Raw genomic sequence first — 19,181 nt, forward strand, 5'->3', positions numbered from 1 at the left:
TCACGAAACACATTGTCGGCCCCACTGCTCAGATTCAGTATGAAACGAAAGACCCAACAGGAGACCCAAATTCCAGTGCCTCACATCCGACGCTGCCCCGAATCCTGACCCCCCCTCCACTCGCCTCCTCAGCCCCCTCTGAGGGAGGGCTACACAGAGTTTTCCCCTCTTCTTCATTACTTAGCATTATTACATCTCATTACCTTTGCACTTGTCTTTACTTACATCTGCTTTATGCGAGCTGCCAGAGCGTCAGCTCCAGAGAATACAATCTTTGAACCTTTCAGCGGCACGCTAGTGAAGACAAATTGCCCGCTTGTTTGGGGCCCCTGTGAGTGATCTATATTAATAGCTGGCTGGCGTTCAACATGCTGCATATGCAAACTCCATTAGCGGGTCACCTCCTGGGTGTGTGACCTGGCAGCCGCTCACCCCCGGGCCTGCGGGGGGTGCGGAGGGGGGGCCGGATTTAGAAAGGTTGCAGGTGCAGGAGTGTGTCCGACAGCATAAACAGACCACAGCAGCCCCTGTCTGTGCCGTCTCTCTCTCTCTCTCTCTCTCTCTCTCTCTCTTTCCCTCTCTGTCTCTCTCTGTCTCTCTCTGTCTCTCTCTGTCTCTCTGTCTCTCTCTCTCTCTCTGTGTGGCAGTCTGTGTCTCTCATTCTGCCTCCTTCTCTCAGTCCCTCTCAGTCCATCTGTGGCCCTGTAGCTGGCCGTTCACCTCCTCTTATGATGTGGCCGTTCCCATCATCCTCTGCTCCTCTCCTGCTTCACCCCTCACTATTTCCTCCCTCCTCACCTAACTACCACTGGCACTTTGGCCAAAACAGAAAGTGAAGTTCAGGTTGGCCTATCAAAAATACTGTACAGTTGTTTCTTTGCTAATTATTACCTCTATCTCACTCTCTCTCTTACACACACACACACACACATACACACACACACACACACACACACACACACACAATGTGGGGAAAGCTACACATATGTTGCACACTCCACTTTCCTGTCAGAGCAGATTATCTCCTGATGAGAAAACAAGCATGAAATCTCCAGCAGCTGCTGCAGACTCACAGATGAGGGAGTCGACTGAAACAGATCAGACACTGCAGCCGCTGGGATAATTATAACCACACACCTGACAGCAGCATTTAAACTGCATACACCTACACTCACACACACACCTGTCAGCAATACTTAAACTACATACACCTACAACTACACACACCTGTCAGCAATATTTAAACTACATACACCTACATCCACACACACACACACACACCTGTCAGCACCTAAACTACATACACCTACACCCACACATACCTGTCAGCAGCACTTAAACTACATATGCCGACAGCCACACACACCTGACAGCATGTAAACTACATACACCTATAAGCACACACACCTGACAGCATGTGAACTACATACACCTATAAGAACATACACACCTAATAGCATGTAAACTACACACACCTGTCAACACTTGAATTACATACACCTACAACCACACATATTTGACAACAGCACTTAAACTACATACACCTCTGAGCACACACCCCTGGTAGCACCTAAACTACATACATCTCATTTTGTAGTTGGTAATTTAAGGGAAAGGAAGTGTAAGTGCTTCAATGTCTAATTGGAATGTCATCTTGTGCATATGGTACCAGTCAAAAGTTTGGACACACCTACTCATAGAAGGGCTTTTCTTTAATTTTCACACTCCATATTTTAGTAATAGTAAAGATCATAATAGTAAACACATCAGACCTATGAAATAACACAAATTGAATTATGCAGTGACCAAGAAAGTGCTAAAACAAATCCAAACTCTCTTATATTTTATATTTTATATAAATTATATTTGATTTCTTATATTTTATATAAATGTATTCAAGCGTGTCCAAACTTTTGTCTGGCACTGTATGTCTGATGACTTCATGACCTCTGATTTTGGTGTCCCAATCATTGGTTGTAAAATGAATAAATAAAATGTAAAAATTCTGGACAGATGCCCGCCAGGCACTGATTGGGCACCTTGGGCGGTTTTTTGATTGGTCAGCCGCTCCGTATCATTATCTCGCAGCTGGCAGGGCAGGGCACCAGACACGCGGTCGAGGAAGACACTGTGGTCTCTGTTAGTGAGGTGTTACCTAATTTACTGCTCACTAACCCTCACCTGCCCCCTGTCCCTGTTTGAATGAGGGGACTGGGTGGCAGTAAAGAACAGGAACATGTTGACGACTGCTGTGGCAGACGGCTAAGGCACGTGTGTCCAGCACCACAATCAGTTCTGGGGCTAAAGCCCATGCTTTTCTTTAGAGAGGGATGTGTAGCATAGTGGCAAGGAGCAGGGCTTGTAACTGAAAGGCTGCTGGTTTGAATCCCCTGCCGCTGCTGTATTCTTGGGCAAAGGCACTTAACCCAGAAATGCCTGAGTAAATAACCAGCTGTATAAATGGATAACATGTAAAAATTTCCTACTAAACTATAAAATATAAAACTGTAATCTAAAGGTTTCACGCACTCGCTAGCTCAACCAGCTAGCTGGTGGTACCTTGTCTGGCCAACCATTGAAACCTGGTCATGCAGCGCTTCTAATATTGTAGACTCCTTATGGTTTTTAGCTTGTGTTGTACTCTACCTCACTTGTAAGCTACTCTGGATAAAAGCGTCTGCCAAATGAATGAATGTAATGTAAATGTAAAATTGTAACCTATGTGAGTGGCTCTGGGTAGGATAACAGTAATGTCATGTCACACGCCTTACCGTGACGGTCTTTATCCGGCCGCCACCCTTGGTGCAGGTCCAGCCGGAGCGGTTGAAGAGGAGGCCGCACACCTCGCCCTCGGAGCACGGCACCATGTCACACCACTGCCTGCTCTTCACGATCCGTGCTGGGGAGGGAGAGGGGAACAGAGTCAGTATCTCTCGGACCCGCCTCTTCTCAGTACTTGCTCTACGCTGGTGGAATGAGCTTCCTGCTGAGATTCGTACACCACCAGATTCGCTGGGTACCTTCAAGAGAAAGCTGAAAACTCATCTCTTCAAGCTGTATCTCCAGACTGCCTTCCTCTCTATCTATCCTATTTATCCCTATCTTTGATTAAAAAAAAAATAGCACTGTACTCAGTATCTTACTGACCTATTGTAATACTTCTTGATAAGTACTCTTAGCATAGTGATGCACTTATTTGAAAGTCACTCTGGGTAAGAGCGTCTGCTAAATGACGTAATGTAATGAAATGTAATGTCATGAGTCAGAGCTACCAGTCCTACCGGTCACTGTTTCAGTCCTACTGCGGAGGTGCAGTTCTGGTGTGGGACGAAGGTGATGTGCACGGTCACATGATAACCCCTGCTGTCTGAGGTGACTGTAGTAATGGTGTAGTAGTGTAAATGTTATACTGCAGGAACGGTGTAGCAGTATATGTGCTTGACTGGAATGGGGCAGTAGTGTGTATGCTTTACTGATGGAATGCTGCAGCAATCTGTGTGTTTAATTGCAGGAATGGCGTTTGACTCCGGGAAAGGAATGCAGTAGTATGTATGTTTGATTGCAGGAATGGCCGTAGCTTGTGTTCCTAACTGGGAGAAAGGGAGAAGAAGCACAGTCCTCTTTCTACAGAGGTTCACGTGCAACACGTGTTAGGCTAGGAACATGGCTTTGTTCCATGTGTTTTTTTTTTTTTCTTACTCTGTCATAGGCCTACTCCACATAATTATTTTATACTATGAGGGCATCTGTCTAGACGACACGATAATAATAATAACAGCAAGAACAATGTGACTTCATTTCGCCTGCCCGAACCCCCCCCTTTCTCACTCTTGCTCACTCTGTTTCCCGGCATTTTAAAATTCTAATGACTTCAAAATGTCATTTGTCTTTGTTGTTGTTGATTAATCATCTCAGTGCTCTACAGCAGCAGTCAAGCGGTGATTGCACTCGGTGCCGAGTGCACCGGCAGCCTCCACAAACAAGCACTCCGCCGAAAGGTTATCGTTCCTCTCCAGGAGGGATTGGCCCAGCTGTCCATCTCCCGGGAGGGCTCTTCCTGCCTCATGGGGGCGAAGGGGAAAGTATTGTTGGCATGGGAGCAATTTCGGTTGGGCGGTGGGTGGGATCTGGGGGGGCTGTGAATGAGGATGGTCGAAGAAAATCGGGCAAATAGCTAAGTTACAGGTCTGACATCACCCATTTATAGTGTTTTATGTTTCCTTGCTTTAAAACTGATCAGATGTTATTAATTACAGCAAAATCATAGAGTGCTTCACAGTGGACATTTTCCAAAAGGAATAAGAAAAAAAAGAAAAAAGAAGCATTTCAGTTCACACAGGGAAACGTCACAGGTAAGCGGGTTCTGTAAATAACAATGAACCTCGCAACACAACACCACATAAACACATAATATGACGTAAACCTTGTCTAAATAATGTTCAAAGTACCAAACATGTTTTTATCTTTTCAACAAGCCTTTCTATCAACAAATGTGCAGGAAGCACACAGAAAAAATGTCAGTTATGCCAGGCTTGTCAATTAACATAATGACTGTGCGGTCCACCTGTCTTAGAAGCCTTCTATGAATACATGAATCATTCCTTTAGACAGCTACTTGATGTTTTACCTGCCCTCTGGCTGACACATTCATATGCCTGAACACACACTCTCATGCACACCCATACAAATATACAACCATACAGTCATGCACACAAACAACACGCAGACATGCAAGAAAATTGTTTTATTTCTTCATCTATTCAAATGGTCTGTTGAGAACAGATCATGCGTTGTCCCACTATACCAATTCCACTCTACAGCTCAGCTCTCAGGACAACCTGTTCGTCCTATGTGAGAAGACTTGGAGACCACTGGTCTTGCCGAAGCCTTTCCTCAAACAGTTCCTAATCAGTTTTTTAAAGCAAATCTTAGACGCACAGCAAATGAGGAGAAAAATCAGCTCTCTCTCCAGCTTAACTCCCAACTCCCCACCCTTAACTCCCACAGCCAGCTGAGAACGAAACTCAGGAACTGCACCGGAGGGTGAACACTGTGGCAACTGCTGTCTGTCAGGGGGAGTAAAAAGCCCTCTTTATCCTCGCCATTGCCATCAGCATCCTCTTATAACCACCACCGCTGCCTTAACATGATCACATGTTGATAATGACAGTTATCATCATTATCACAATTAGCACCATCACCATTTCAAATGGGGCGATTTCACTGTCACCACACTGTCATTATAATCAGCTTTATCTTCGTCAGGGCTGATTAGCTTCCTGTCATCACCGCCATTGTCACCGTTGCTGTTATGTTCCATCACCTTCGTCGCCGCTGTTCTTGTTACCCTCGCCATCACGCTAACAAGTGCGATCCTAACCGCGCTGTTGCCCCGGGGGCTAAGTGGAGCCCCCCTGCTGGCCGACCCTGAATGCGCTCCCTGAGGCCAGCTGACACATCGCTCTCAGGGCGGGGGGGGGATGCCCCCCCCCCCCCCGGACCCTGCACCCAGACATCCATCAGGTCCACCACACACCTGCACTTTCACACTACCGCATAGATCAACCCGGGAAGTGCTGAGTGCTGAGCTTCCGTCTCCCGCCTTTACATTACAGCAATTCTCGCCCCCTATTTAAATTATTACGCCCCCCCCCTTTCAATTTGATGAAAGGACTGCATGCGTCAACAGCAATTTGCAAATATACATTTCATTTTGGTTGACAGGAGGAAGGTTTTTTTTTAGCCTGGGGGACCAAAGTGCGACTCAGCTGAATGAGCGTCGCCGAGCTGGGTCTGAAAGCGAAGGGCCTCACACACAGATACTTAAAATATTCAACCTCAAACCTTTCACTCCTTTTTAGTGCTACATATTGCTCGTTGCATACACACGCTGCGCTCCCTACTTGACTAGCTATCACCTTGGAGTGTGTAGCAAATGCACTTCAGTTAGCTTTCTTTGGTGTGTATGCGCACGGCACACTGACTCAGCACAGTCTCTGTGAATGAAGACGCAGATAGTTTAACTTAGTTTGAGCACTGAAGAATAGGGAAGTGCTGTGTTATTTCAGCGCCAAGGAGTTGCCCAATTCAATCTCACTGGATATACAGAAATTATAAAATGAAATATTAAAGGAAAGTATTAAAATGTTGCAAAATGAGTAATATTTCTCTCATATTCAAGTTCATTGGTGAAACTAAAACTGAACAGTGTTTTGGTAATGTATGACTCTATTACATTCAACTATAACATTAAAAAAATATTGATAAAGCACTTAATGACCATTACCGGGCAGAGAACAGGACAGTTTAATTAATATTTATGCACTTCATTCTACATTTCTTCCTTGTTAACTTGTTAAACATGTATTTTGCAACAGGTTGGTTAGATTACCATGCTTGGTAGCATATTCTCTTGTGAACACATTTTAGTATATACATAAATAAATCTTTGTTTATAGTGTCCGAAACATATAAGCTATATACACACTGTAAGATACACACATATTAAGAGTATTATATTAGTGAAATATACTGGGGAGCTCATAGATTTGAACTGAATAATAGTCAGAGAAACGCAATGGCATAGCCCTACTCCTTAAGAATTTAGTTAGACCATTACGTGGATACTACGCATGCTGAATTTTAAAGCCCTGTTCTCAGGGCATTGGGAGGCTTTTTTTCCAAGTCTATAAAACATGGCTGTAAAAGGCAAATAGCATCTGTGCTGATTTTCACAAAACAGTTTGCGGCAAAGCTTGGCTTTATCTTGGTCAATGCACTGTTTGGTCAAGAAAGATTGAACAGACCAGCAAAGACTATTCACACGTCCATGCCCGTGTTTGATCTTGCAATGCGGCTGGGGACCGAAGCTGAGAAAGTTGGATGCCTGGACGGCAGAGAACAGCGGAGTAAACACGAGAGCCGCTGAAGGTTTTAATCTGTAGCCGCAGCTAGCCGAGGTGTGTGTGTGACTGCACTGCACAGCCACGCTACGCGCAGACCCGGCTGCCGCGACACGGGCGCACAGATGGCGTGCGTCACCCCTACACCTGTGCGGAAGAAGGGCCGCGTGGAGGTGTCAGCCCCGCGCTGGCGAGCCAGACCTCCCTTGCCCCCCTTGGCTCTTCCTCACCGAGATCCTGCACCATCTGCCCTCAGAGGGGCCTGCCAAACAGCATTCACCATGGAGTACAAGCAGAGATGGGGCACCGACAGGGGGGGAGGGGGGGAGAGGGGGAGAGAGGGGGAGAAGGAGAAGGAGACAGAGAGAGAGAAATGGAGAGAGAGAAGGAGTGAAGGAGGGAGAGAGAGAAGAAGGGAGAGAGACAGAGAGAGAGAGAGAGACAGGGAGGGAGAAAAGGGAACAGAGAAGGGAAGAAGGAGACAGCGAGAGAAGAAAAGAGAGAGAAATGAAAAGAGAGGAGTGAAGGAGGGAGAGAGAGGGGGAGAGAGAGAGAGAGAGGGGGAGGGAGAGAGAGCAGAGTGAGAGAGAAGGAGGGAGAGAGCGAGAAATGGAGAAATAGAAGGACTGAGGGAGGGAGAGATAGAGAGAGACGATAGAGAGGAGGGAAAGAGAGCGGAATAGAGAGAGGGAGGGCGGGAAGGAGAGAGGGAGAAGGAGGAAGGAGGTAGGGAAAAAGAGAGACAGTTAGGGGGTGGATGGAGAAAGAGAGAAAGGACTATGAGAGAGAGAAAAGAAGGGAAGAAGAGAGAGAAATAGAAGAGGGAGAGAGAAGTGCAGCAGAGAGAGAAAGAAAGGAGTGTTGGAGACAGAGAAAGAGGTAAAGAAGGAAGGAGGAAGGTGGACGGGAGGAGGGGGAGATAGAGAGCGAAGAGAGGGAGGAGAAGAAGAGAGGAGAGGAAGGGAGAAGAAGAAGATTGGAGGGGGTGAGAGACAGAGAGAGAGGGAAGGAGGGGAGGGAGAGAGAGAGGGAGAGCCTGCAGTCCAGAAGCACCTCGGTACACATACATGCATGCATGAATCACGCTGCTCCGGCCTCATTTGTACATAAAGTGCAAGTAATTCCATCTTCCATTAGCGCAGCCCCCTGTCTGTGTGCCTGTGAGCGACAGGTTTGGCTTTAATGAACTCCCCCTATTAATGGACCATGAAAGCAGCGGGGGAAAGCCAATAATAATCCATTTCCCGCTGCTGTAATTATAGGCCTCTCCTGTTAATTACCATCGTCTGAGAGTTCTGAAGTGCTAGCGGCCCAGCGGGGTTAAAACAAAAAGCAGCCCCCCACCAGGACAGGGGTCGTTGTGGCACCAGGCAACCATTCAGAGGGTTCAGCCTCTATTTCGGGTCGTCTTCGGCGGCACTGACTTTCAGGTGCCCGACACCAACTGGGAGAGGCTAATCTCGCTCATTGACATTAGAAACACACTTGGAACCCCCGAGCATGCTGGGATATTTCCAGTAATGGGAATGAGATGAATTCATTTGGTGAAAGTTCTTGGAAAAGTTCAAGAGGCAACTATTTCTTTATCCACACAAAAAAAGACCCAACTCCTTATCCATCACAGGGCTGGTGTGTGTGTATGTGAGTATGAACAGGCTGTATGTATGATGTGTGTGTCTGAGCAGGTGTATGTATGATGTGTGTGTACGAGCAGGTGTATGATGTGTGTGTATATGAACAGGTGTATGTATGATGTGTGTGTACGTGCAGGTGTGTGTGATTAGGAGCAGGTGTGTGTATGATGTATGTGTACGAGCAGGTGTATGTATGATGTGTGTGAGCAGGTGTTTGTATGAGGTGTGTGTACGCGCAGGTGTATGTATGATGTGTGTGTATGAACAGGTGTACGTATGGTGTGTGTACGAGCAGGTGTATATATGATGTGCGTGTTTGATAGCGGGTACAGGTGAAGGCGCAGGTGAGGGAGTGCGCTCACCATCGACGCAGGCGGGGCGGGCTCGGGTGGTCCCGGCGATCTGGCCCCTCCGGCAGGCGCAGCGTGCCGTCTGACGGGCGATGGTGCGTCTCGGCTGACTGCTGTCCCGGTTCAGCATCACGATCTCACACGTCCCTACTGCCAGCTGGCCTGCAGGGGGCGACAGAGAGAACAAGGCAGGGCGGATCAGAAGCCGTTGGTAATCAAGGTGGCAGGTGGGTGGTGATGCGTACCCAGGACAGTAGGAGAAACTCCAGGTGAAAGCAGCCTGATAAACCCCTTCTGTTCTCCACGGACACATAAAGTATATACACATACACATAGATGACACATAAAGCATCTCTGAGAAGGCCAAAGCATTCAGCTGGAAAAAGAGTATGTGGGAACTGCATTCCTGGCACCTGACTCCTTCCCTCCATCATTACATTACATTACATTCATTTAGCAGATGCTGCTATCCAGAGGGACTTCCAGCAGAAAAGAACAGAAGTGTATCCATTCAAGATAAGTGTCAGACCAGGCTAACAATAGTGTTATGTGAGCATAACACTATTCAAGCCCTACCTTATGTTACCTTGTGTTAACCTGACTAATACACTACCATACATCACAGTCACTAGATCACAGATTCCAAAACATGTTGTGAAACTACACATAAAATAAACGACACAGTGACTCAGTGGTTTTTTCAAGAGGCTCACGTTCACAGCGTCACTCCTTCAAAGTGGAGAATATACAGCTCAGACAAGTCGTCGCTCATCACCCAACCCCCCCTCCACCCCCGCCGAAGATGCATCAGCGTTGCTCATACGGCATTCGGAGTAGCCCTGCCCCCTGTCTCCTTCCCTCTCCTCTCTACAGCAGAACACTTAGGTGGAGGGGGCGGAGAGAGGTCATATCCATCTCTCCACTGCTATCTCCCTGCAGGCCTGCTCCAGCCTGGTCTATTTCTCACGTTCTGCGTATTGGCGGTCGGCTTTGAGGAAGCATGCCACCGTGAGCGTGGGATATGTGACGTTAATGGATGGCCAATTAATATGCTAATTATGGCTTTCTGATATTAACAGGGAGGCTTAAGAGATGTGATCTCCTGCAGTATCTTTCGCGGTTCATTGATTAAGGATGCTTTTTCCTCTTTTTTTTTTTTAGAAACCAACAAGCGTTTGAAATTTGGAGCAGAGGATGCACTCTCCAAGGTTACTTGCACTCAGTCCAAGTTGTTGCAAAAAAAAAAAAAAAAGATCTCTTCGCTAATTACTGAGATAAGGCTAAATGAGGTTCCTATCTTTTGGCATTTCTTTTTTCACCCTGTGCCAGAATATGGCAACTCTTGATCTGCGACTGATATGGAAATAATCTGGATGTCCGGAGTAAGGCAAGATAAAAATGTAAAGCTCAACAGCAGTGAACAGAGGCTCTGTCGATGGGAGCAGGGGCCAAAGATGAAAAGATCTGTGGGTCTGTGAGCAAGAGGACTCAGTCGGCCAAGCGCCCTCTAATTTCACACTCCATCCCTCTTCAGACTACGCAATAGTCCCCTGTTCAAAGTTTTGGAAAGGTTGGTGGTAACTGAACAAAGGAAGGCCTGTGTCTGGATAATGCCCATGTCCCCATGCACTGGCAGTCCTGGTCAGTGACCTTGGTCAGTGCTGTTGCTCAATCTATGGTCAACAACAGCAGACCCACTATCCTGGAGTAGCGGGGCTGTGTCCCAATCCAAGACAACAAGTGAAGTGTAAGTGAACAAGTCCATAACCACACAGTCCCGCATTGGCACATACATGGAGACAGAGGTGTTATTTGCGAGTGCGTTTGGGGCCAACTATATTCTCATGGTTCCAGCACCATAGCTTGCGCTGAAACAAGACTAGCTGAAGAAAAAGCTTCACTCTGCATGAAACCATGGAAACAGCATAAGCTGGGAAGGGAAAGAAAGCGACGGAGATCACGTCGCAACCGTACTGTCAACAATGTGGATGATAATCACATTACTGTGTGCTTAGCTTTGTTCAGACATTTTAGTCATCTCTGTTTTCTCCATATCTTGCATTGCGGTGTAGTGGTACGGAGCAGGGCTTCTTGACCAAAGACTGGTTCATTTCCCTGGTGGGACACTCCTGTTGTACCCTTGGGCAAGCTACTTAACCAGAATTGCCTCAAGAATTATGGAACTGTATAAAAGACTAACGTAAAAATTGTAAGTTGTCTAAGTTGCTCCGAATAAGAGTGTCTGCTAAGCACCATGTAACAATGTAATTGTTATATACATAGTATAAAATGAATTATGAAACAAGAATAAACAAGGGTAAGGTTATTGTATAATACCAATAACCTTACCCTTGTTTATTCTTGTTTCATAATTCATTTTATACTATGTATATAATCATAGCACAAGCATGATAACTTCTCCATCTCACTATTCTCATTTATTTATTATATGACAGCTACAGAAGTACTGCACAACGCATAATTGCACAAACTTCTTTCTATTTGTTGTATTTTATACCTCTCAATTTATTTCACTCAATTTATTCTTTTGTTGTTTTTGACGTGTGCTGGACGGTGCAGCTGTGACACTCAAATTTCCTTCGGGATTAATAAAGTATTTCTTATTCTTATTTCTTATTCTTATTCTTAATCTAGTGTAATTTAAATAAATGGATATGGTATGACAGCAGGCGGATCCATTGCTCTTAAAAAATGTAATCTCCAAATGTAACACTTTGAAGTGTTAATTTAGAGTTTTGCATCAAGCTACTCATCAGCTGATGAATACAAATCTGAAAGTGGGTTTTAACACATATTTTAGACATTTTAGACATTCATAAAAAATCATGTCATCTTCCACACTGGTCTTTCCCTGGCAAGAATGGTCCATGACACTGAGACCGCACAAAAGTAATGCTAGATGCAGCAAGTCATTTCAACACATTTGATAGGAGAAAAACATTATTTAAATGATGGACTCCTGCTCTCAGTGATCTGCAACATAACAAATTAAAAGTTACTCTGTTTTCAACTGAAGTCAGCAGGTCAGCTATACATTTTAGTGAAGCATGGTCACGTGTAGATCTGACTTTACGGCAAAAAATACCAACCTGATAAACATCAAGATGATTCAGATTAGTTTGAGCATTGAAATCCAGTCACCACTGAAGTCATTTATGGTGACAATATCTGTTCATGTCTAATTGAAAAACACTGGAATCATCCAGCCTGATGCAGACTCTGTTACATAGAAAAACAGTAATTCATACAGTAAAATTCAGTAACATGGGTAAAACAGGGAGATTTTCAGTGCCATTGCGGTTGATTAGCATTAAAAAAACAAAACAATACTGCGGTCTCAAGCAAACACGCATCCTGGGATATCAGGCTAAAGAAATTCTGGGATATGCGACCAATGTGAAGCGTATACCGACATACACTCGGATGGAGGGAGCCACCAAGGACAAGTGAAAGTTCCTCTTTCTCATTCGGCCCACCCATGGCCATGTGACCTGGAGCAATTTTGAGGGGAAGCGCTTAGGACAATTGAACAAAAAGGCCCTTTGGGACACAGCCTTTGTGAGCACCTGAGTCCACTGCAGACAATGATATCCCCCCCCAGAGCCAAGATAAGAGCTGGATTTGTTCCGGTCTTTAGCGCAGCGAGCTAATCGTGCCTCCTGTCAGAAAGTTGTGTCACGTGACAGCAAAATCCGCAGGTTCGATCCCCGCGGGGACCGACCGAGGAGGCTACGTTCACACACAGCCGACACAGAGAGAATGATGCCACCGTGCACGCTGCGACACCACCACAGGACCACAGACCTTACGGCTAATCCTTCCACCGAACCAATACCGCTCCATTGTCCATCGTTAAAATGTTCACAGTGACCAGCCAGCGCTGAGAGTGGCAGAAAGATGCACTCCACACTGCACGCTTGCGGTTGATGTTGCCTCAGTGTCGTGGGTGAATAAAGACACGTAGAGACAGCGCTTGCTCTTCGCCAGCTGCTTCGACGGTCGTCCCCGGGGCGCCGTTCTGCGGTCTGCTGCGTCGGCGCTGGCCAGAGTCCAGCCGCAGCGCCAACGTGGCGGTAAAGACCGCTAAGTGCACGAGGACCCCATCAAGGTCACCTCCCCCCTTCCCGCTCCTTTTTTTTCCCTCCCCCCCTCACTGGCCCCATCCCACAACTTCATAATCTGCTCAGCGTTAATTCACAACAATGACTGAATTTAGATAAGGGAATTAACCCCCGCCGCCTCCAGCCACCGCACTGTTTATGCTCTTTTCATTTAATTTTCATTCACTAAATCCACCCCCCCCTTCCCCCTGCCAACCCCCCCCCCCCCCCCCCCCCCCCCCCCGCCCCCCAATCGGCTCTTTCGGCAGCTGCCCCGCCCGCTGGTGCTACCCTCCTGCATGGCTGTGCCATCAGATTACAGTGGCCTCTCCGTGTTTCAACAGTGAGCAGATGAATGGGTTTGGTGAGATAAGCCTTGAAAACAGGATTGGTTGGGGAGGGGGGGGATTGGAGAGGGAGATGGGCTTTTTTAACATGCCCTAAGCTAAGACGGCTATTCCATCACGCGCGGTTGACTTAATTGATATGACAGGAGTTTTCTGCCGTTTTATTGCGCGGGGGCACTTGGCCCTATCCCCGTTTCAGATTATGAAATCTAAATACGCTGGGGCAGGGAGCAGCTTGTGACAAGGGTCACCGACATTCGGTCGCAGACGCAGATGACATCCGCAGGCAAGGGCTCCCTGCACTGAGACATGAAACAGAATCAAAGCAAGTTCACACACACATACATGCATGTGCACACATGCACACACAGGCACCTGCTCACAAAAACAGACAAACACACACAGACACACACATCCACACACAGACACACCCACACCTTACATAGACAAAAACATGCATTTACACACACACACAGACACACCCACACCTTACATAGACAAAAACATGCATTTACACACACACACAGACACACCCACACCTTACATAGACAAAAACATGCATTTACACACACACAGACACACCCACACCTTACATAGACAAAAACATGCATTTACACACACACACAGACACACCCACACCTTACATAGACAAAAACATGCATTTACACACACACACAGACACACCCACACCTTGCATAGACAGAAACATGCATTTACACACACACACAGACACACCCACACCTTACATAGACCAAAACATGCACACACACTCATATACAAACACACAATAATTCTTACACACACAAACACACACCCAGACCTTATATATGACAAAAGACATGCATTTACACACACACACACACACACACACACACACACAGTAAATGCCTGTATGGGAGACCTGGGTGATGTTGTCCTAGTGATACTCCCCCCTGCATGTGAGTGTGACTGTTGTTTGCATGTGGAATTTTAAAGAGCAACATGGAGATCTTTGTGTGTGTGTGGCATATGTAAGCTGGCAAAATGGGCACGACTGTCTCCTCTCCTATGTGCTGCAATACACTGATAGCCTCAGAAGATATTAATACAGTCCTTCTTTAGTGAACCGCACAGGAAATTACTGTTTTTCACTGCAACACCCCCCCCCGCTTCAAAATTGGACAGTTGCTCTGGGCTGGTTTCCAGATCTGAAAATATAGCATCGGGTGTGTGCTGTCTGTGTGTCCCATGCGTCCGAGTTGTGTAAGTGTCTGTACTGCCGCCCTTGATGCGACAGTGGCTTGACGACTTCAGAAGTGGAAACGCGGGCAAACTTTCATTCCCTAATTACCCAGAACGTGTATTTTGATTGTTTTTTTGTTTTTTTTTGCTAGAGTAACAAGCACGCCAGTTTAAATAAGGAGCTTTTCTTTTTCATGACTCATTTTAAGTTCATTGCTTCTGCGGGGACTGCTTAGCCTTTGCACAACTCAGCTATTACGAAAAAAATCCCCATCGGATCGGACTCAGAAAACCAACTGTTGATCTCTTCGTTATGCCTGTAATGATGTAACACAATCCGATATCTTTGCTGCAATTTAAAAACGTGTACTACGAGGGCACAGAGGTAATGATACCACTGTAGAGGCAATTAAGTAAAATGGACACAGTTAAGCGGGAAAAGAATCAGCTCCTGATGGGTTATCCTTTGCTAAAACTGGCAAGTGTGTAAATCATTAAAAATCAGGGTCAGGGCCATTATAGGTCCTCTGCCTCCCATATTTGTAGCTCGCTGGCTGCCAAAGCAGTAATGTATTCCTTTATGGTGATGCATGCAGGGCTGTGTATATTTGTAGAGTACATTGATCTGGTTTTTTCTGTGAAGATGATTGCTGCTCGCACCATTGGACTGTGGCGTTTGTTGTCAAAGCTATCTGTGTGCGTGCGTGTTTGTGTGTGCGCGTGCGTGTGTGTGTGTGTATGCGCATGTATGTGCATGTGTGTGCCTGTGTGTGTGTCCGCGTATGTGTGCGTATGTGTGTGTGTCTGTGTCCATTTGCCTGCGTCTGTATGTATTTGTCAGCACAATAATGGAATTCAACAGGCAGGGAGCTGGAGGCGGCCCAGCACTCAGGCCAGGAGCGAGAGAGAGAGAGAGAGAGAGAGAGAGAGAGAGAGAGAGAGAGAGAGATGGAAAAGGGGAGAGAGAAAGTCTGGTTTCCTCAGGCAGCACGCACACGCACGCACGCACGCACACACACAGAGTCACAGAGCCTGCCTTCTCTGATGCCCTCCAGCAGTGCAGGGCCAGATGCCCACGCTCTGACAGCATCAGCCATGTTCTGCTCCTTGGCTACATCTCTAGAACAGGCTCTCTCTCCAGCCTCTACATCTGCACACGCTGCTCTCCCCCCACATCACTCATCGCACTGGCAGGGGACACGGCAAGCTAACGTGGGGACAGCACAGCTCCCAGCAGGGAACGGGAAACACTTCAGCGACAAGGTCTGTCTTAATTTCTTACCTGTCCCCTACCCGTCCCGCTGTCAGGCCTGGACTGAGCTCCACACATCTGCTCTTACACAGAAGCTGTGCACTGTGAACCTCAAAAGTCCAGGAAAACCATACAGACTCGGAGTGCTTGAAACTGTCACACTCCCACTGCATTTTGGGGGTATTGGAACGGTCAGCATATTCACAACTATACTAGCCAAAGGTACCCTAGGCTGTCACCTTCCAACCACAATTTGGGGGTGCTGGATTGGTCAGCATTTTCACAATTCTACTAGCCAAAGGTATTCTAGGCTGTCACCTTCCAACAACAATTTGGGGGTGCTGGCATGGTCAACACACTCAAAACTATACTAGCCAAAGGTACTCCAAGCTGTCCCCTTCCCAGTAAATTTTGAGAGTGCTGGAATGGTCAACAGAACACTGTTCTGTCACTCAGCTCCCTCCCCGCATGACACTCCAAGCGCTCCAGTGGCTCAGATCTAATTTCTTGGAATCACGGATAGCGGGAGAGGTAGTGTAGCACAGTGGTAAGGAGTAGGGCTGGTAACCGAGAGATTGCTGGCTCGATTCCCCACTGCGGCGCTGCTGCTGTACCCTTGAGCAGAACTGCCTCAGTAAATATCCAGCTGTATAAATGGACATGTAAAATTGTAACCTATGTGTGTTGCTCTGGATAAGAGAATCTGCTACATGATGACAATGATGTAAGGTAACGTAATGAGGCGGGGTGAGGTGGCGGCCTCCTACATTCAAAGCTGAGCCTAACAGTAGTAACACAGCCAAGGCCATACAGACCTCAGGCAATCAGTGCACCACACCTCCCTCCCTAACCCCGCTGGAGCTCTCTCCAGAGCGTCACCTGTCACTCTGATCCGGACAGCTCTGTGTCAGACCTCCGTCACAGCACAGAGGATCCGTCTTTGCCGGCCGCTCCTCTTCCCTCAGCCAGGCGCCCCACCACAGCGCCACGCGCTCCGCGGGCTCCCAGGAACCACGCTGACATGACCACTCAGGTCATCAAAGCTACAGTCAACAAGCCCCCGGGGGCGGATGTGATTAGAGGGAAAAGCCAATGAGAAGCAAAATGCAGGGAGCAGGTTACCCGCTGTGTTTGTCAATAGGAGGCCTCTGAGAGGGGCTGCAGACTGACAGAAACTCCCTCCCTCTCTCTCTCTCTCTCTCTCTTATTGATTGGAGAGGTCCTGGTAAGACTGGATTTAGAGTCCAATATGACAGTTATGAACACATTCCATTCAAAACACTGGGCTAACTCAATTCCACGGACGGCGCTGATCCACCTATCCTTGCTTTGCAATAATGCATCCAACAAAATGTATTGACATCGAAAGCTCATGATATTCTTCAGTCACTTTAAACATACAGTAGCTCTAATGTGTGAGCTACTCATGACTGTTGGTGATTAATGTCACATCTTTTCTGGAAAAAAAGATATTAAACGTCAGTAGGAATGGGAGTGGATGGATATAATGTGGAACAAATGTCCTTAATGTTACAGTTTAGACAGCAGCAGTGGTAATATGCTGTTGTGTAATGCTAGTACGTGTGAAACAAAAGGCAGAAAAGCAATTTCTGTTCGATCACAGACATGGCACATAACCAGGGCTTGGGAAAAAAAAAAAAAAAAACCTTGGAAAATGAATCACATTTAACTTAGTCTGCTTCCACTGATCGATACCTAAATTAGTATTAGATCATTATCATCTGCACTGGAAAACCCATCATGTGCAGCACAGCCATGGTATTGCAAAAAACATTTTGAATAACATTATAATGAAGAATATACAATAGCCATACACGACAAGGGGTGAGAAAATACACATTTTACACAGCCCATGATATGCAGAATGATGAATCAGGCTGCATATTCCACATAACATAATAAAAAACATATTATAAATTATATTACATAAACGCACGCGCACACGCACACACAGTGACTCTCACTGTAGGACTTCTGTTAGCATGGGCGTATTGCTATCCTGTTAATATTGACGTGATTGCTCTTGCATGCTTGCAATAACCCAGCAGGCAGTGTCTTACTTGGGATTAACAGGAAACAGTAAATGGCAGAGATAAATTAAATTCACCTGCATTATACAATCACATTGTCCCCCCCCCCCCCCCTTTTTTTTTGTGATTCATCAAAGCCTAGTTTCAAAATAACAGCCAAATGAGACACATGTATGTTCACATATTAATGAAGAAGCTACGCATCAGTTAAAATGGCTGGCACTGCACACCTCCCAAATGAACTCACATTTTTTCGAAACATAATTATCTAAATTATGTGTACTGTGAGAGACAGTAAAAATAATAAAACAATGGAGATAATACAGCTGTGCGTCATGGCCACACACAAATATTTCCAGTATGCATTAGACTCATTGTGGAAGGATTGTGTCTCGAATTGCAGTGCATAACCTGCACTGCAATTCAGCAGAATACTCAGCCAGTTAGAGCAATATTAGAAAATACAGACACATATATGTATACTGTATACATAAGCAGCAAAAGCTGTGATGTGCAGTGGGTTCGAATTTAGTGGTATTTTTTTAGGGACAACATTCATAAAAAATTCTTATCAAAGGAAAGTTTACTTCTGAGTGGACAGTCCTTGGAATAATCAGCAGTTACTTTTAAGTTGAAGAATCTATATGAAAGTAATTCATAATACCCTTCAGGGCTTCAGAGACAACAAGCACTCATAAGGAGTTCCACAGTCAGAAATTTCTTAAAAGGTTTGTAGTCAAAATTGTCACCTGTTAAATCTGGAGCATGCATTTATCATATGCAGTTGCCAAAACTGAAGGTAATGCCTTTCTGCAGACACGCACATAAATCTGAGCAGTGTACCACCATATGAAGCGTGAATTAATTTAACATCGGGTAAATATCCATCATCAGTCACTGGAAATGCAGCTGTGAGAATACGTAAACCATTCATGAGAAAGGGAACTCTATAAGATGCTTCTTAACATTGTACATATCATCCAAAAACGAAAACAGCTTCCAACACATTCTGACGTCTTTCTTAGGATTCATATCAGGACTTGTGACTGTTCCATAAAATTAATCATAGTACAGTTATTACTATACCCCTCAATGTAACTTTCTCAGTGGTTATCTTCTTTATCCAGTAAATTCAAAGTTTCCAACTCTCACACATTCACTGTTGTACCGGTGCTCTGGCCTATTCTGATGCCTATTCTCTATTCTCTGTGCTGAGGCCGATTCTCATGATCTCAAAGGATGAGGGTCACAGTGAATGTTCTGGAATGGGTCTGTAACATTATCCAACACAAATCACGTTAAA

At 45.9% G+C, this 19,181-nt stretch overlaps 1 protein-coding gene across 1 annotated transcript in view; it reads right to left on the minus strand.

Annotated features, from left to right (window-relative positions):
• The window catches only part of tafa5l (TAFA chemokine like family member 5, like), a 51,845-nt gene that overhangs the window by 17,318 nt on the left and 15,346 nt on the right, over positions 1–19,181 (minus strand). Inside the window, exons 3-4 of the mRNA XM_036534404.1 lie at positions 8,899–9,048; positions 2,772–2,899 (exon numbers count right to left, since the gene is read on the minus strand). Of these exons, the coding sequence (XP_036390297.1) occupies positions 2,772–2,899; positions 8,899–9,048 (278 nt within the window). The remainder of the gene's footprint in view (positions 1–2,771; positions 2,900–8,898; positions 9,049–19,181) is intronic.

This window comes from Megalops cyprinoides, chromosome 7, assembly GCF_013368585.1.
Source record: "Megalops cyprinoides isolate fMegCyp1 chromosome 7, fMegCyp1.pri, whole genome shotgun sequence".
Classification (NCBI taxonomy): Eukaryota; Metazoa; Chordata; class Actinopteri; order Elopiformes; family Megalopidae; genus Megalops; species Megalops cyprinoides.